At 35.3% G+C, this 21,128-nt stretch overlaps 1 protein-coding gene across 2 annotated transcripts in view; it reads right to left on the reverse strand.

The window, feature by feature from the left end:
- Positions 1-2,198: 2,198 nt before the first annotated feature.
- LOC138711980 (SAP domain-containing ribonucleoprotein) overlaps positions 2,199-21,128 on the reverse strand; it is a 36,102-nt gene continuing 17,172 nt past the window's right edge. For both annotated transcript variants that reach the window (XM_069843300.1, XM_069843299.1), the window contains one exon: positions 2,199-3,269. In XM_069843300.1, coding sequence (XP_069699401.1) covers positions 3,126-3,269 — 144 coding nt within the window. In that variant the 3' untranslated portion in view covers positions 2,199-3,125. The remainder of the gene's footprint in view (positions 3,270-21,128) is intronic.

Genomic DNA, 21,128 nt, shown 5'->3' on the forward strand with positions numbered 1-21,128 from the left:
ACTTTTGGACTTTCTGTATGCTTGTATTTAGTCATTTTACTTATTGATTGCATATATAAATAAATTTCTAAATTATAGACATCAGCTCAAAGAATTTTGAGTGACCACAAGGGTCCTGAATACAATAAACATGTATAATAATGAGATGTGATACATTAAAGAAAAAAGAAAGTTAATTGTTGAAGGCAAATATAAGTTGATTAATTGAAATAGAGATGATGTAATATTTGAAGAGAATCCTTGATAATATTTATAAGAATAGACATTACAGAATCAAAAGGAATGTGAAGTTCCTTAAGATAATTCCACGTGAATTTTGTGATTGAACCTCTACTGCCAAACAGCAAACCAATGACGGACCATTGTTTAAGAGGGACGTTGTACTTTTGAGAAAGATACGGCAGACAAGGTTCATATATGGACTTCTTCTCAATATCAACCTCGGTGGCCTGATTTAGGTTTCTTTCGAAACGGATAGTAGGGTCAAGAACAAGAGCCCGTTTTAAGCATCCGTTGATAGCAATAATGTCTGCCCGTCTAAAAGAACCATCTGATGATACACAATGTACTTCCTCATGAATTTCCCAATTTAAAGTTTTTAACGATATCGCCAAAGCATGTCGTACACGATGATGTCTAGCATTGATCAGCAATTCGCCTTTGGGGCATTGTCCAAGCACGTGTCCAAATGTTTCAAGCTCGCTACAGTCTGGATGACGGCAGCGGGTTGTGCTTAGAGTTCTGCCCGGTATTGCGCGAACCGCCGAAATATTGCTTGACATTTTTAAAGCATTGGTCCATTCTGAGGAAGATAGGCCCTTTCGATTGCTTACCCACGAGTTAGCCTTGGGGAGATCACTATAAACAATAACCCCTTTACCACGCAAGGTATGGTTTGTCCAAGTTTGGAATGCGTCATTTCTTAAGTGTTTACGAATTTTACGACCTGACCAGTTGATAGCATCAATAGCTGTGATATTCAATTTTGACAGAGCAGAAACTTTTTCACTTACAAGGTCCCTAACATTGTGGAGATGGGAGTCATCAACACGAAGAAGAGTATTACAGATATTTATGTGTTGCACATAAGCTTCCCAAGATGCTTTCATTAACGAAAGACCACGATATTTTTTAGGGGAATAAAGCATTCCGTCTGGGCAGTCATGAGGAAGACCAATAAGCTCTTTGCATGCTCCTCTGGTAACTTTATCTAAATCATTAAGAAATTTGGTTTTGATTTGGTAGAGTGGAGCACACTGTAAGGGATAAGTAAGAGATGGCCATAGATATTGATTCATAATCATTACCTTCTGATCAGGTTTTAATAAAGGGGAGAGACAGAGTTTAGAGATATTTTTACTGAATGTGGTAAAAACTGCACATTTATCAAAAACGATTTCGTCATTAAAATTAATACCAAGGTATTTAATGTGGTCATTAGGATTAGAAATGGATTGAATGAGCAAACCATTAGCGGACATGACATTAAACTGGGATAGGACACCACTTTTAATCGCTATTAGATTGCACTTGCTAGGGTTAATAGCCAAACCAAGGGTAGAAAGGTTACTTTCTGCTAGACTAATCAGAGATGTAATTCCATTTTCACTACTTGAAATCAAAGCAATGTCATCAGCAAAAGCAACGGCAGAGAGATTGTCTAGAGTAGGATCTAATGAAAAACCATGGGCGTGAGATACTTCATTATCAGCAAGGTCCTTAATGATACCGTCGATTGCTAAGTTGAATAGAGTAGGAGAAAGTGGACTGCCCTGAGGAACACCTTTTTTTACCTCAATGGGCTTAGTTTTCCCGTTAGCAATTTCAATACGCCGTCAGGTATACATGGTTTTAAACTTTAAAGTAAAGTATGTTTAACTCCTCTTCGATATCCATTGTGCACCACCGTATTTTCAAACCACCAGCCGCGACTGTTATAAGCCAATGTAAGACAGAGCAGGACTATGGTCATATGCCCAGCATGCTGCAGCTGAGATAACACAGGACAAACACAAGACAAGGGGAGATGCACACACGCACACAATCCATATGGGAGCAAGATTAATATTTGCTGCATTTATGTTAGAAATGCTACGACTTGAGCCATAGATTAACACTCTACTAAACAGGTGGTAAAATATCAATAGACATCTAGAAGAACATTACTTCAGAGGCCAGGACAAGGAAATCTAGAGAGGTCAAGTAGAACAAGATATAATTCCTTTTCAAATACATTTTTTGGTTTCTCTAATTTTAATTCCAGGTCCCACATAATTGTACTAGAGAGATTTCACTGTATTTACAAAATAATAAAGAGACGATACATATCAAATCACAATAAAATTCTCTTGTATTTATCTAACACTGTAAGAAAAGCATTCATACATAAACTTCAGATACTTCTAATCTACGTACAAGGTACAGTAAACAACTTATCTCCAAGTTTGTTACTCTACTTCTGTTCGTCAAGGTGCACAACTTGACACTTCATATAACACTGTGTGGTAGATGTACAGGGCCTGTAAAAGTATGTTTAAAATGGACTGAAAATTTTAAATCACCCAATTCTCAAACATTTATCATTGTATAATGATAGACATAAATCAGTTTAATCCCGCAGTGCACAATTCGAATTTAAAGAAGTAAAGTAATACACTCAGTCTCACTGCGCCACTTGTTGTCCTTGTCTTAACTGATTTTATGCTGTTTACATGTATTGAGCAATAGAAATGAAATCTATACCACATTTATTACTCATTTCTGAAGATAACATACAACGTTCTGAGATTTGTGAATTTTCTTTCCACCACTTACTAGATTTTAATGTAGTATACTTTCATCATCACACACACGTTTTCATCTTTCTCAACAAGACGGCAGTGAAATTACGATGCTTTAATGGCTGCTGTGCTACGATTTCAATTGAAACAGTAAAAAAATTAAAACTTAAGATATCTATGTACTAAGTCACGTTCTTAAGTTTCAAAAGTGATTATTAAAAATTGTTCAAATTAAATATCAATAAATCACATATTGACGACTTATTTCCATAACAAACTGTGCTGCCATCATTTCACTGTCAGTCACAATTAGTCACTGGGAATTGAGATGTTATGAAAGTGAAGTTATTTAGCCAGCTTGAAGCGCTCTGCCCTTTGACGTTTCTTTTCATCCAGAGTTGAGCTGCTGACCACACTTTTTTTTCCATTTGTTGAATCTGCTACACCAAACCTCTGTTTTCTCTTTTCCAGTTTCTCAGTCAGCTCCGCCTAAAGTCAGAATATTCATATGATTATATTAAGTACTTAAATTTAAAAAATACAATTAAAATATATAATTGTCTTCTTGCAACTTCTCTACAAGAATATTAAGTAACTTCACTATTTCCCTTTCTGATGGAAGATAGCATCGATTAAATCTGACGTCGATTTGCAAAAGGGGACACGTCCAAAATAACAAAGTGTTGGGAAATCGCAAAAAAAAAAAAAAAAAAAAAAATTAAGAGACTTAAAAATGGATCCTGAATTTATGTACACATAGTGATCTAATTAGAAAAAAATATATGAACATTTTAATTTGTTAACTTAGTTATAGTTTTTGCGACTTTCCAACACTTTGTTATTTTGGACATGTCTCCTTTTACAAATCAACGACAGAAATGTGCCATTATGTTAGCATTGATTAAATGTGCCATTATGCTCCAGACAAATTATCTCTATCCAACATAACAAATTAACCAGCCTCGTGCAATATTTTAAAGTATCGAGCTTCATTTGTACTAATAATGTATTAAAAATCAAAATTACCCAGCTGTTTCAGTATGTTAGGGTTAGTCACTTGATACATATATACGTATTATTTGAGAAAAATTCGATTCAACACCGAGAATCGAACTCAGCACCTGAAAGATCCTGAGTTCGATTTCTGGTGCTAGATCGAATTTTTCTCCAGTAATTTGTATCTACAGGTCTGACTACTTATAGTGATTGATTATTTAATGAAGATGGCGAGGTCCTCATATATGAATATTATTCACTTGTCTTTTTTAAATTTTTTTTTCAGTAAGAGACGTCTCTTTATATGTTGGTAGTCCAGGGGTTTTACTGGGTTGATAATTAGTTCTACTTCAGTGGGTATTTGTGGTTCGTTTTGATGTTTTTCGATTAGACTTATTGTGATATTTTCTATTTGTAAAACTTTGTTCATTTGCCCAAGTTTGGTCTTGTAATGCTTTTATTTCAATGTATGCTGAGGGAGCTTATTGTTTTATCTCATCTGCTATTGGTATATTATTTGTATATAATTGTAGTGTTGCAAATGAGTTAGTTTTAATGCTTTCACTTATTAGTCTTAATGCACTATTCTGTGACTTTTCTAATTTGCTTAAGTTAGATAAGTTTGCAGTTATTAGTGCTTCACTTCAGTACATCATTAGGGGTTTCATGTACACTTGGTTAAAATGAAACTGGCTGGCATCTGAGACACTAAGTTTGAATCAGGTATTTCCGTGGGTGCTTGGGACAACTAGGCTTTGTTCAAAAGTTTGTGTATATTCTTGTAGTAGTTATAATGTGGAACATAACTATTAATCACTAAACTCTTCTGAGAAAATAATTCATACACAGTACAAGATTTAAAACAGACAGATCGTTCAGAGTGCTTAAACAGTTGTTATGCCCCGCTAATTTAAGGGATAAATTATGGTGGTCATAGATAGCAATTGTCATGAATTTCATAGCAAGTTTTACGGACAGCACCATGTATATACAAGTCCTTGACGAACTATAGACCTCAGCTAATAAGACGATCCCCATGTTCAGATTCACTCTGTCAAGCAGAATGCAATGCAGCTTTTTCACATCTTTATCTCCCATGCACTAGGACGCATGCGTTATTAGCAGACATCGGATTCTAGGGCAAATGCCTATTTTGTTTCTTTAGGAGAAAAGTAAAAATAATTATTAATATTTGTGTTTCATGGAAATTGAAAGGTATTCAAAGAGTTTTATAGTGCCCTAAAATGCCCTAAAACGGTTATTAGAGCCTAATTTGTTAATATTCGCCTAAAAATGCCTAACTCACTGTAAAGTTTCGCATTTTACTCTTACTTTTTATAATTTATACATGCATTCACTGCGAAATTTAAGGCATTTAAAAATGGAAAGTTTGCTTCACACCGGCCATGAAACCACTGATAAAGGAAACAAAATGTTTTGAATCTCACGACACTCGCAATAGATTTCACCGAATTTAACATGTTTGGAGGCATAAATGCCGACAAAGAACCAACCTTAGTTTTGAAGCAGGCAACAATCACACCATGTGCTGCTACCGATTCAGAGATATACTATACTATAAAAATGACTGTTTTCGGTCTGAAACCGATTAGCTGTACTGCCCTTCAGAGTGTCATAAAATCACAATTTTTGGAGAAAGAGTGTTTTTGAAATATTTATGAAAAGTCGTAAAACTGCGAATTAGTAGGGTAAACCGTTACAAAATATTTAAAAGAATGGCCCTCCTAGTGTTAACACTGCCAGGAAATGCAACAATAAGTGGAACTTTGTATTTTTGTCCAATTGAATCTCAATAACAACGGTTCATTTGAATGCTCGTTAACAGTTGCTCTTTCCCTCACCTTATTTGTGTTGAGAAGTTTTGAGCGGTAGGACGTTTTCCTGTGAAGTTTAACGCGATAATGCCGAAAAATATAAGTGCAAAATCTACATTGATCCGGCAATGGCTAACAGAATATTCAGAATTCACTTATGATGGAAAAATAATATTCTGCAAGATTTGTAGCAAACAGGTATGTAACAATAATTGAAATATATAAATTCTATTAATTTTAATGAGTAGGCCTATAATATTTATACATTGACTGAGCTATCCTGAGATATAATTCTTTTTAAGACCACTACACTTTTAACCTTTTAAATTCCGATAGTTAAAGTATTTACAGGTCATTAAAATTTTGATTGTTCGAACCCACTAACTTTGTGATAGAAATACGGCAATACAACAATTAGGATTTTATTTTAATTCAGTTTACTTTACATTTTTAGATTTCGCAAGAAAAGAAGTGCCACCTAAAGCAGCATGTGCAAGGAGCGGCTCATAAGGCTAAAGCTCAGCAGAAAAATCAACTGCAACAAACTTTACTAACACAGCCTACTTCATCCAATCTCAGCAGCAATTTCTATGCTGATTTAACCAGAGCGTTTGTTGCTGCTAACATTCCCTGGAATGCAATTGAAAATCCGGTTTTAAGACAGTTTTTACAAAAATACTGCAAACAAAATATCCCATCTCAGTCGACCCTAAGAAAAAATTACTTAGACAGAATATACAATGAAACTTTAGCTTCCATTCGGGAGGATATAGGTGATTCTTACATATGGGTCTCTGTGGATGAAACCTCAGATCCTATGAATAGGTATATAGCAAATATGGTAGTAGGAAAACTTAGTCCTGATGGACCTTCGATTCCACACCTCGTATGTGTTAAGTAACTTTCGAAAGTGAATAGCCAAGCCATTGCTTATTTTGTAAATAAAGGCCTACAGTCTTTATACTCAGGTAATATAGACGATTCTAAAGTTCTGTTGTTTTGTACTGATGCTGCCTCATACATGGTTGCTGCAGCTCCACTTCTTAAAACATTTTATCCTAACCTCACGCATGTAACCTGTCTAGCACATGGCCTTCACAGGGTTTCTGAAACAATCCGGAATGAATTTCCTCTTGTCAATTCGTTTATTTCTAACACAAAAAAATGTTTTTGTAAAGCCCCATCCAGGATTTCAATATTCAGAGAGAACTTTCCAGATATCCCACTCCCAACTCAGCCGGTTGTTACACGATGGGGAACCTGGATTCAGTCAGTGGTGTATTATTCTAAGTATTTTAAAGAAGTGGTCACAGTTATTGATAAATTACCTGAAACTGATAGTACAGCGTGTGTGAAAGCAGTGAAAGATTGTCTGAATGACTCACGAGTGAAAAACGATATTGCCTACATAACATCAAACTTTTCTTTCATACCTGCAAGCATTGAACAATTAGAACGTGAAAAACAATCTCTTTGTAGCCAAATAGCAATAGTAAAGGAAGCTCAAGTGAACATACATTCTGCTTTGGGCGAAACTGGGAAAAAAGTTAAAAATAAGTGGGACAACGTATTAAATAAGAATGTAGGATTTTCAATGTTGGAAAAAGTATCAAGAGTGATATCGGGGGAAAGTGTAAATGTTCCAGTAAGTATTGATGTTTCTATTGTACCTAATTTAAAATTTGCGCCTCTCACATCAGTTTCGGTTGAAAGAAGTTTTTCTGCTTTCAAAATGGTTCTCAGTGACAAAAGGCAAAGGTTAACTGTGGAGAATTTAGAAAAAATTCTGGTGGTGTACTGTGCAGATAATTATAATAAAGTCTGAGCATGGAACTGAATTTCAATAACTTAAAATGAGTAATCTTGATATCAATAATCATTATTTCATTAGTTTCAATATATCAAATTTGTGCAGCTCTGTTTATAAATATAATATAGTATTCTTTTTAAATGTTTAAACATACTTTTTTGTGCGTATTTTAGTGTATAACTAAAAATTTCAGTGAAAGAAATAAGTATGATACCTTGATGTGCCTAAAATGCCTATTTTCATTAAAATAGAGCCTAATTTTACAAATTTTGAGCTTATTTTAGGCGCCTAAAACTGCAATTTTTAGTGCCTAAAAATCCGATGTCTATATTAGATCATTCCATAGCCCTCTCTTGCTTTGAGATCCATATTGAAACTATGCTGACAGCAGGAAAACCCATGATAATCCTGTATGTTAAATTAACGCAAATCTAGCGTTTGCATCGAGAGGAAGACTGGCGTATACGAAATACATCTCAGTAGTAGCCATGCTTTTTTCCGCGGCCCAGATAGCGTCATGACACTACCAATTTAATAAAACCGAAGATCTCTGCGGGCGCGGCCCTCACTTCGATCTGATCAGTCAGTCTCGTTGCCGCAAGATAGAAGACGGTGAGAAGCATTAAGTCAACCAGTCGAAGCTGGGACCATGGCGTCCGCCATCGTCAACACTACTTTCGTCTTATATACTGTAAGTTATAACATTTCATCTTACACCAATTACTACTAGTGTCGAGAGAGAGATATACTAAATTCTACTAGTGTCAGAGTAATTCACCATATAGAATATAAGGAAATATCAGTGCTTGAAACTCAGTGAACTGTGTATATTTCAAAGTTCTACTTTGAACGCAACTACTTAGACATAATGGATTCTTCCGAGGCTTGTGAATGGTACTACCTCACGAGATATTTTGATGGGCAATATTATAATCAGTATTCGGGAATCCAAGCCAAATGGCACCTGAGTCAAATGGCCTTTGTAGATAAATTCTTTAAATAATTTTGCATTGTTTCCGAAGTCTGTTCGATTAACTGCATCTTATGTAACCAAGCTAACACACTGAAGTTTTCATATTATTTCATCATTTAATCAACTGCATTAAAATATAACCTATGATTTATTTTACCATTTTGTTTTCATTTAAACTCATGTAACTGAGTAGGTATACCAAGCAAGTATATCCTAAATTCTCTTTTATTGGTTAAGTAAAGTAAAGTAACAAGAAATATATATATAACTAACTAGATCTGTTAGAGATTTTGCAACTATTCATGACATAGTTAAATAGCTAAATATTGTGACAGCCAAGAAACGATCTCACGACCGGCAGAAGGAGGGCAAAGTCGGCCGTGGTTCGGCGCGGAAGTTGCGCGCGCATCTGCTTCCTGGGGCATGTGCTGTGGCATAGAGAGGAGAGGAGAGAGAGCGACCGCAGCAGAGAGAAAAGAACTCCAGAGAATTCGGGAGGTGCCATCTTCTGGACATCCGTGGAAATTTCTAGCATCGTACTTTCCCGAAACTATGGTTTGGTTATAAAAGAAGAGACGCAAGTTAGAGTGAGCAGTTGTTGTTATAGTCGGTGGACAGCAAGCCAGCCAGTCTTGTGTAGCAGTGAAGCCAGCTTCGGGACGGGAGTTCGACTTGAGTGTGTCCGCAGCTGTGTGAGCGTCCGAAGTTCTGAGTTTGAGTGCAGTGGACAGCAGTTGGGGGACCTGAGTTCGAAGTTCAGTGGACTGACTCTGAAGGTCTGGGGTTCGAGATACTGTGAACTCGAGTGACTGAGCTAGAAGAATTAGCCAAGGCAAACGAACTGTGAACTGACAATTCTGATTTGTAAATAGTGCTCTGTGAACATTAGTTAAGATTAACAGTTCATTGTTGTTCTCAATAATCCAAGTAAATTGTCATTGTCGTCGGTGGAGTGCAATAACGAATACTGTGTTACTGTGTGGAGTGGAAATCCCATTGTTGATGGGAGTATTTAAACTAAATTATAAAGTGACTATTGTTGAAACAATAAAATCACATTATTGTTTTGAAATAAGTTACAATATGTAATCCATGTATACAAGAAAGTTTTACAATATATTATAGTGTAACCAGTGAAGTGACTTATTTGATTTGATTAAGCTAATATTCTTCGAGCCTGATCCATCCTGTGATCCTGTTCTTGAATACACAGTACCTAGCTAAGATAATAGCTCGACCATTACCATCCTAATTATCCTGACAAACAGTAACAAACTAGTGTCAGAAATACCTTGACAAAAGTAATGCTCGGTAGGGCAGAACCACAACATAACAATATGGTGTCAGAATTTAAACATAACATAACCATGACCAGTAGCACCGGCCACAACAAACTAGTGGCCAATAACAAAGAGGCACAAAACAGTGGATATTGTAACACAAACACTATATATAACAGGTTTGCAAGTGGAGTATGACTTTACAATGCCGTTCTTACTGCAGTAGTACTCTTAGCATAGTGGTAGAGCATTAGCTAAGTGTTTGTGAGGTTGCAAGTTCAGATCTTTGTGGAGCTACTGAACCTTTTTTTTTTTTTTTTTTTTTTTTAATGCATTAGTGAAAATATAACAGGTTTTGTCATCTTTTTATCCTTAGAATACTTTTCGCTTTATTATTTTTTTTGTGTTAATAGAAACTTTTGACGCTAGATGGAAGTAACACTAAAGACGACAATTAGGGACTTTCATATTAAAATGCTGTGTTAATTATTTTATTAATCCCTGCAGCTTTACACTCTATTGCCTAAGGATCATTCAGTAAATATGTTGACGATTAAATAATTGGCAATAATTAATTTGCAAGTTGTGCTACAGGGAATATGATTATTATACTAACCTAAATCTGTGATCATCAGGGCCTAAACGTAGTAATTGTAAACAAGAAGAAAACCATAATTCTGATGACAATGTATATCCTGATTTCCTGGAATTATAACCACAAATTTTTACCAATTTTGTAGTTATGTGTAAGTAACATGAAGTAACATAAGCAAAATTATTTGATTATATTACACTAAAACGAGTTCTAAAAAATAGGACAAAACAAAAAATTCACTATGGAGATTCGAACTCGAGCTGTTTGCATAGAAGTTAAGTAGCTTAACCACTGCTCCACCCCAAGCATGCTGTGGAGGTAGCCCAAATCAGTGCCTTGTATTATGGAGTTAACAAAAGTGGCGCAAGAAGGTTTACGGTAGTGAACTGTGTGCTCACCCAAAGGGACTTAGACAATTTTAACTGCTCAAGAGGCCACAGGCCAGTTTCATTTTGACCAAGTGTACGTGTTGTACATTTGGTTCAGTACCGGTACCTTGTGGCTTCACTTAGATGTTTCAGAAGGTTTAAGCAGTTATTCGTTTTCTTTTATGTTGTTTCAGTCTGGTGCTTCCAATTGAGCTTATTATTATTGAGTGCATAGTACTTAGATAATCTGTATTTTCACTTTTGTCAGCTGTTGATTTAAGATGGTAATACTCAAGTTCTTATTTGTATGTATAAGAAAGAACTGGTATTGATCCAGAAACAAAATTCAGGTGGCCCAAATTTCGTTTCTGGGTCTGTACACTGTTTTGTTATTTATTTTCATGTTGTTTTTTTATGCCCATTCTCGACGTTGTGAAGTGCTTTTTAATGTTTGGTGTCGAGTTTTTTGTTGTTTTATGCAATATTCGTAAGACTATATCACCTGCAAATAGGCATATTTTGATTCCTTTCACTGTTTTCGTCTCCAAGTGGTGCTTGTTACTTGTTCTAATAATGTATGTAGGATTAATTAATTCAATAAAGTCTTATTTTATAAAACTTTCCATATATTGCACATTTATTGAAATGTGCATCTTTAAACTCGAAATTGACTTCAATGCTGCAATTTTATTAATAATATGTGAACTGTGCTCAGTTTAATTACAAAACAAATTTATCTACAATACATAGTATTTCTTCTCTAAAAATATTTAAGAATCCTAAGACTAGGGAATACTATGAGTGGAAGTGTGGTATGAATGGGAGAAGAAAAAAAATATTTACAGACCTGATTGGAAAGTCTACAGATAAAGAATAACTGAATGGATGAAATGCATAGAAGAAAATACAACATCATGAGGGACCTAAAAGAGGGTGTTGTGAATCAGTGAATTAGATTAATTGTATTCAGGACAGGATCCAGTGATGAAGTGTATGTCTTTAATTTCCATAAGAAAACGAAAACTTAATAAAGGATTCAGGAGTTTAGGAACAAATTAGTCACATGATAGTGAGTTTTTCTGAAAGTTTATGAAAATCAATTTCACTTCAAATCTTCTGCCTTCACACACAGGTTTCAAAAGTAACTCAAGTTTCCACACTTGTTAGTGCTGCAACTGTTATCATTTCTTGATTTAACAACATTTTCGCAAGTGATAAACTTCTGTAAGACTCATTATAACTGAGAAATGGGAAGCTATGTAAAGGTAAAGAGGGCTTCTCTCATATATGATCAACTCAGAGTAGGGGATGATAGTGAAGAGGAACAATAAAGTGTTCTGAAAAAGGGTTTTTAAAAGTAAGAGATAATTTTAATCGCTCATTTTTTTTTATTCTTTACTATAACATCTTAAAAACTTCTGGCATTTTCTTATTACTGGATAAAATATCATCTTTTTTCTAAGACATCACAGACAATACACGAAGCACTACAAACTCATTTCACTTCAACACAAACTAATAAGCCTACTTTTATTTTACATTTTGTTGCATTTTTCGGACATTTATTATCTATTGGTCATTTTTTTTTGGAAAAGTTCTACTGTACTTTGTGTTGCCTTTTTGGCCTTTTCTGCTTATGAACAGACATTTTTAATGGTGTAGGCATCTATATTCGAGACCTATTGCAGATTGTTTACGCAATTCAATCTGTCTCACAAGAATTTCCTTTATGGTTGCATCAGCCATCATGTGTTACTTGCTTCGCCCCCCATCAACGCAACAGAACAAATACTGCAGCCACAGTGCCCCCTGCAGTCAGCATATTGTATCTCGTAAGTGGAGACGTAAAAATGCTGGAAGCAAAATAAAGCAGACAGTTTTTTGTGACAGTGACTGAGTTTGGTGACAATGTATTTTCCACAGATAGAAGTATACTAGTTTGTTTATACTTAACTATTAACGTCATTCTTTTTTTGTAATTTTAATGTCATATTTTCAGAAATTTAAGGTCTTTTGTAATGTAGATCATTTTTCTGTAATTTTTAGGTCATAAACTTCCGAGGCTTACTTGCTACATAAGAAAGGATTGCCATGGCAATGAGTTTATTTTTGTGCAAGCAATAATATTCTCTTTTCGAAAATTTCAATGGACTAATTTAAGCAGGACGAATAGAACAAATAGTGTACGCACTCTGTGAGTTTACACGGATCTGCCGCAATGCGACGCTGTTACTGCTATGAGCATGACTCAGAAGCAGTTCACAGTACTTGTTACGCTGAATGTAGTCCTTTTTAAAAGCAAATTTCTTCCATTTAACCCGGCTATTCGTAACTTAAGAAACACCTTTATAGTCCCTTATTCACAATTAATAGTCTTCTATTTGATAACACTATTATGAACGTTCGTAACAAAAAATACAATGGGATCTGAAACTTTGTGAAAGCAATTATAAGTTCAGTATTTAAATAATCTTTTTGTAACAAATTGCGAATTCAGGGACAGAAAAAACCTACAAAATGTTAGTAAATAAAGAGTTGAATGATATTTTTCGTGCCTATAAATGAATTAAATTACTCACCATGATTAGTTGCCTGCTATCTTTGAGAGTTTGCAAGATGACTTGGCGGATTTACGAGCTTGTAATTATCTTTGGATTTTCTTTGTCCTGAAGAAGAATCGGTACTTTAAGTAGTGGTAGACTAATTTAGGAATAATATCCATAATGTGTTCGCTGCAACAACCTGCTCCCAGAGTCTGGATCAAAAGAGCGTCAATGGTGTCAAGATAGATGATGTCATCCCACATTGCACTTGCTGTGGTAATCTTTTCTTTAATTTTCAATTCTCTTTGAATAAGTACGTCATACACAGCTTGGGAGGGATGGGTTAGAAAACTGACATTCCTACCTGATCGGTAGTCTTTGATTTGGGTGAGAGCTGCACAATGTTTAGACATATTACATTCCTGTCGAAGGGCACAGAGGATACACTTAGAGGAATGATTTACAACATAACTGGCCACATAATACAATAAACATCTGTCAATCAACGCAGCAGGAGTGGTATTCAACTCAGGCACAGTACTTTCCCAGTCTTGACCATGTATTTTTTCATGAATAACATTTTTTTTCTTTTATACAAGTTTCTACAGACTTCGTAATTGCCTTGTCGCGTAATTCCACATTTCGCGCTAATGTTCGCATTTGGTTCACAAATGATGTGAGTAGTTCATCAGAGTTTCCAGCAATGTTAAGGATCTGATTCGTAGTAAATGCATGTGGAGGAAATCTATCGTCGAAGAATGGTCATCCGAACTTGAGTGAAGACAAAATTCCGAAGTGACATTCCAAAGGGTCTTGGGTGAGTTTCCCTGTTAGGATATATTTGTATCCTTTGCTTCAGAACCATTTGCTCATTTCTAAGGTACTCTACGAGGTTACTGCTAAGCATTGTTGTAGCAGATGCAAATGTGTTGGTTGTAGTTGTGAGACACTGAAGAAAATCAGTAAGGAATTTATGATCAGAAGAGTCTTTATAAAGAGCCTTAGCAGAAATGTGTGAATTTAATGCGCCAGCAATACAGTTTAAATGCTTTGTAAATTCTTCAATGCCCTCACTGCCTTCGAAACCCGATGACCCTACTTCCCGATAAAATTTGAGGCCTTTGGCGACACTGTTGCTGAAGAGTTGGAATGCGAGTCTGGCATCCATTCTCTTAAAGGATGAGAGATCTAAATGAGCTGTTGTCAACTTGGGACAAATCCTAAGACCTGCACATCCACATAAGTCTTCCTTAAAAAGTCTCCTATAAAAACTAAAATTCATATTTTTCTCTTTGCAAGAGAGTTCGATTTTATCATGGAAATAATTTCTTATGCATTTCAGTATTTGCACAATATCTGAGAATGCCTGTATCTTTCTTTTTTTTCGTCGAACGGATTAGGAATATAGTATTATGCTGAAAATTTTTCCACTGATTTCTAAGACTTCCAGGCCTTTCTATTTGCTTGACTGCCATCACAAGTGAAACAGACTACTCTCGTCTCAACTGCTTCTAATTGCAGTATACTTTGTATAAGAATTTTAGCGAGAATATCACCTGGAGTAGCGTTTCTGCAAGCATAAATAGCAATTGGTTGAATCCAATCTTGCATAAATGGCATAAACATAAATACTAATGCATGATTTGTTAATTGTTTCTTTTGGACATCAGCCATGATATCTCCGAAATCAACAAATACATCCATTTTAAGGGAATAATTTGCGGGTGCTCGTGTAAAGGGGGTTAAGTCAAATTGCAAGGTTTGTAAACTTCTCTCTTTTGGTACTGAACAAAACCCCTTTGTCACAAATTATGGAGCACTGTAACTGCATCATAGATGGAAGAATGACTTAACCCCTTTAACACAAGAGAAAAGTAATTGTGGATAGTTCAAATCAGTTTAGCCAAATCAACTTAACCCCCTTTACACAAGCACCCGCGAATTATTAAATTGAATTTCTTCTCTGAGTTTGACCTCATTGAATATTACCGCTCCGCAATGTTTATTTTCGTATATTTCATCATTTCGGTAAATTAGGGAAAATGTGAGGTACAGCTCCTGGTTGTAATTTTCAACGCACTTGCGGTATTGCTGTCTTATGACTTTTTATATTAAAACAGTCTGATCGGTTATTTACCGAAAGCTGCCTATTTTTCTGTGGAATAGCTCTGACCCATTTCCCAAACTCATATTTTTCTTTGAGAGATGAAAAGAAATGTCTTGCTACACTATTTCTACTTTATTCCGATCTACAACCTGGAACAAAACAGTACGGCATTTTTGTAATTATTTTGTAAACCACCACACAATATTCTTTTGTCACTGGTTAATTCAAAGCACAACAAATTGAAGACATATGCATAACTCTCAGCAACAAAGCATATTAACAACCCTCAGAAACTTTCATCAATAAACGCGCGAGAAATATATTTTCGAGGTGTCTGACTTCAGATAACAGATGGATCCTAGCGATTGAAGCGCCAATAGTTGTCAGGTACACCACCAACAATGAGAAAGCATAAAAGTACGTACACTATTTCTTCTATTTGTCCTGATTCAAGTCATACATGTTCTGTCAAATGGCAGGTCTTTCACTGCATACTACTGCAATCTTTCCTATTTTCTGCCTTCCTCTTAGTCTCAGCATATGATCCATACATCTTAATGTCATCTATCATCTGATATCTTCTTCTACCCCGAACTCATCTCCCGTTCACAATTCTTCCAATGCAACCTTCAGTAGGCAGCTTCTTCTCAGTCATGACCCAATCAATTCCTTTCTCTCTTCCTGATCAGCTTCAGCTTCATTCTTTCTTCACCCACTCTTTCCTATACAGATTCATTTCTTATTCTGACTGTCCATTTCACATGCTCCATACTTTTCCATATCCACATTTCAAATGCTTCTCTTCACTTCTTGTAATGTCCATGTTTCTGCCCCATACAATACCACACTCCACACAAAGCACTTCACTACAGAGGTATGAAAATTATTAGAATAATCTTAATTTTAAAGGTTTTTTAATAGTTCCTTCACAAATATTAATTGAATTGATGAATATTGGTATATATTACTATACTCATGTAGGATATATTTACTACTAACAATGCCGGAAAGCATTGTTGTACATTGGTATTTTTCTTATTTTACAATTGTTATGGGAATTCAGAAATTATTATATTATGTTGGCAGAATTGGAAACATAAAAAATTATATGCACAAAAGAGATGTATACGTTCATTTGAATCTTCACAACAATGTAAACGCAAAGAACAATTTGTTTAAAGCATTTCTTAATTAATTTTTTATGTTTCCAATTCCGCCAACATAATATAATAATTTCTGAATTCCCATAACAATTGTAAAATAAGAAAAATACCAATGTACAACAATGCTTTCCGGCATTGTTAGTAGTAAATATATCCTACATCAGTATAGTAATATTATATACCAATAATCATCAATTCAATGAATATTTGTGAAGGAACTATTAAAAAACCTTTAAAATTAAGATTATTCTAATAATTTTCACCCCTCTGTAGTCTCTTCCTTAGTTCTTTTTCCAGAGGTCCACAGAAGATGTTCCTTTTTCTATTAAAAGCTTCCTTTGCCATTGCTATCCTTCTTTTGACTTCCTGGCAGTAGCTCATGTTACTGCTTATACTACACCCCAAGTATCTGAAGCTGTCCACTTGTTCTACTGTCTCATTTAGTATTCGCAAGTTTATCTTTTTTATTTTTCTTCCGACAACCATGGTCTTCGTCTTGTTTGCATTTATCTTCATTCCATTCTGCTCACAGCTGTCATTTAGCTCCACGAGTATATCCCTTAGTATCATCTTTTCTTCCGCTAACGTCATATCAGCAAATCTTATGCACTTTAATCTTCTTCCTCCTACTATCACCTCTCCCATGTTCTGAAAACAGTTCTTCGCTAAATTCTCAAAGTAAATGTTGAACAGGATAGGTGATAAAGGGCATCCTTGTTGTACTTCTCTCTCTATTTCACTTCCTTCAGACATTTCTTCTCCTATCCTGACTTCAACTCGTTTCATATAAAGAGTACTGAACAGCTTCCTCTCTTTCCAATCCACTCTGTCAAATGCCTTTTTTAGGTCCATAAATATTAGATACATTTCTCTAGTCTTCTCGAGGTATCTTCTGCCGATTGTAGTAGTCCAACTGCATCCCTCATACCTTTTTCCTTCCTGAATCAAACTGTTCTTCTACCAACTGTCCTCCCATCTTAGAATATAAATGTCAATTCAGTATCCACAGGAGAATCTTTGCCAAGTGTGATATCAGATGATACTCCTGAACTCGTTACATTTCTTGGCATTATTTTTCTTTAGTATTGGCAGCAACACTGTTTCCGTAAAATCATTTGCCTTTCTCACATTTTTCGTTGCATAATGATTGAATTTCCTTCTTCTCTTCACCCAAGTATTTACTAATTCAATGGGAATTCCATCAACTCCTGGTGCTTTCCCTAAGCACTAGTTTAATCTTAAAATCGAAAATCCTTTTTCGTCTTTTAATACACTGCTTCATCTTCTATAGCTAACTCATCTGGACGATTCCCTGTCTCACATAATTTTTCTACTTATTTCGTCCATCTGTTCAGTATTCCTCGTTTGTCTGTTATTTCATTTCTGAATTCGTCTTCTATCAACCACAAGGATTTCCTCTTATTTATGAAGTCCAAACACTTTACTTCGCGCTACATTAAATCATATCTTCCTTTTCTCTCTAGATCTTCTATTTCTTTACACTTCTCTTTCATCCAGTCTTCCTTCACCATATTAGTTTCTTTTCTTAGTTCATTGTTTACTTTCCCATAGTTTCTTCTACCTTCTTCTATGTTGATGTTTTTCCATTTTCTCCAACATTTTTCCTGTGACCCAAGATTTCTTAATTCTCACATCTCTGTATCCTATTGTTTTTTTCTGCTGTTATCTGTATACCTGTTTATATGAGTCCAGTACTCATTACTATTTTCAGGTGTGGATTCTAGTGTAGTGGCTTTCCCTCTCGTCACCAGTCTTTCTCCTATCTTCTTCAGAAGAATATCTACTTCACCTATCAGCAGGACATGATCTGGGTTAATATCCCCTCCTGGTTAAGTTTTGCATTTTTCTAGCAATTTCGAAATCTTTCCTGCACCAGTACATAGTTTATCTGATATCTGCATTCTTCCCTTAGGCATGTCCATGTGTATCTTCTTTGTTTATGTTGTTGGAATAATGTATTTCCAACAATCATTGCATTTCTTTTACAGAAATTCATCAAAGATCATCCTATGTTATTTCTTTTTCCCAATCCATATTTACCAACTCTTTTTCTATTTTGTCCTTCTCCTACCACTGCATTCCAGTTACCCATTACGATAATGCATGATTCTTTTTTCTCCTTCTCAACTATCTCTTCTATCTTGTCATAGCTTTCTTCCACTTCTTCATCTGCTAATTCACTATGGGCATGTCAATTTGCACTAGCACCAAGTCTACTTTCTTCCCTAGTAGTTTCACCATTGTCATCGGTCATCTATGTAACACACTGATATCACTATCTTCCACATGTGGTCCCAGTAATACACCAACACCGTGATTTCCTTTGTACTCATCATATGAATAAAACAATCTAAATTCATTACTCACCAGTATTTTCCCACCTCATTTCTGATATTCCCATCACACATGCTCTGTTTCTTGTCATTTCTTCCTTCAAGTTTTCCAACTTACTTGCTTGCAAAAGAGTTTTCACTTTCCACGTTCCAATCCTCAATCTTCTTTTCTTCTCTCTGTTCTTCATCATGCAAAAGGATGTTTTATTAACTCCTCTTTGCAAACAGAAAAATTACCTCTGCAAACTTGCCGCAGACTTATTCAGTGTTATTACTAATGTGAACATAGCTTTTCAGCAGCCTTTCAACAGTTGGCCTATGCAGTTTAAGCTTATTCCAGAAACTTGTATTAGAATTTGGGAGAAAAAAAAACTGGTTTTGTGGGGCTGTCTGAAAGAAAGAATGTTTCTGAGCAGATATACGACAATTCATCAATTGAAATAATCCATTATACAATATGTAACACATATTTTAGAACATAAGTTTACAGCATTGAAGAGAAATTGCTCTTTGTACAAGAACAATAATGGTGGAAAGATACAACATTTACAATGAAGTTATGGCAACAGATGATGCATCTGAAAATCCCACTTCTTATATAATATGGCAGGGAAGTGTCTGAATTTTTAAGACTGCATAGAAAATAACAGAGACATAAGCAATTAAAATTATCTTCTATGTTTGAAAAGCTTTATATATGAGGGTTATTTCAAAAGTCTTCCGAATAGCCGAAAATGTGGTTAGTTCAGTATATAAGTTTGAAAACCTGTTGTACAATATATGGAATGCCACTGTCAGATTGTGTCTGTGTGTACTGGTGGCTAGTTGACAGCACACACAAAAGTTAGTATGCTGGAGCACAGTGCTCCAAGATGGATGTAAGTAAAGTTGAACAGTGGTCATACATGAAAATTGCAGTTCTTCGTGGCAGAAATGCTCGTTAGTTCATTCTGAGTCCAGCACTGCTGGACAATGCCATAATTAGGGTGACTAGAAGTCCTCTTCTGTCCGGACGTCCTCCTTTTTAAGTCTTTGTCCGGGGTCCGGGCAGATTTTTGAAAAATCAAGAAATGTCCTTTTCATAAATTATATTTTGAAATTATCTGATTTGACACCTTTTTCAAGTAATTTGCCTGTAGGCGGCAGCAGCATCGATGGAATATACTGTTTGCCAACGATCATAACTCTCTTTGCTCCTTGTTATGGTTGTTGCTCACAGGTAGCTAGTAAATCGAGAGATCGAGGTGTGAATATAAATCTAAATAGATATTTTCTGTTCTCTTTAATAATTATACTTCCCTTGACTTTCGTATGTAGCTAACTGTAAAATCATTATTATTAAGTTTTTTTCGTAATTATCTTGTAACAAAATAGATATTAACATACTTTTAAGCATGATATAAGCCTAAACCTGTACTTTAAATATTTTGTAATAAAATAGATACTAACGTAATTTAAAATCCTAAATCTAAGTACATATTTTCTGTCCTATTTTTTCGAACAATGTCCTCATTTATGAAGCTTTGTGTCCTCTTTTTTATCGATATGAATCTGGTCACCCTAGCCATAATCCTCCATGATAACGCAACAGTCCACACTGCAGCTCCTGTCAGGAATCTTTTGCAGCAGTGGGGGTGGGAGATCTTGGAACATCCTCCCTATTCACCTGATCTCAGACCATACGACTTTGATCTCATTCCGAAAATTGAAGAAGCCGCTGCATGGGAAGCAGTTTGCAAACAGGAAGGACATCTTAACAGTGTTTCGACAAGAGGGGTACACATAGACGAATTGCACACAGGTGATGGTATTCAACGCCTACATCATCATTGGCAAAGATGTGTGGAAGCCTTGGGGGATTATTTTGAAGGGCCTTAGCTGTGAGTAATGTTTCCTTTTGTGCATAATAAAACAATGATTTCTATTTACGCATCTTTCAATTTCCCTTACCCATTGCCTCCTGTACTCGGACCCAATTTGGTACTAGCATTCCAAAGCACATTCCACTGACCTTCAATCGCATATAGTGAATTTCTATTCCTGCAGCTTTATTGGCTGATAATAATACAGTTGCCATGACTTATGAAATGACTCTCGTATATATACACACAGAGAGCAAAAAAAAAAAAAAAATAATAATAATAATAAATAAATAAATAAAAAAAGTACAAAATTTGAAAGCTTCTGTCGTTCAAAATAATATTTTTTTAAATATTCTTTATCTAATGAAAGAAACAAGCTTTCTAAATTTAAAAAATATTTTATTCATATTTCTACTTCCCTTTCCGTTGAATTTGTAGGGTGCAAAGCAAACATTGCAAAAA

Source organism: Periplaneta americana, chromosome 13 (assembly GCF_040183065.1).
Source record: "Periplaneta americana isolate PAMFEO1 chromosome 13, P.americana_PAMFEO1_priV1, whole genome shotgun sequence".
Taxonomy (NCBI): Eukaryota; Metazoa; Arthropoda; class Insecta; order Blattodea; family Blattidae; genus Periplaneta; species Periplaneta americana.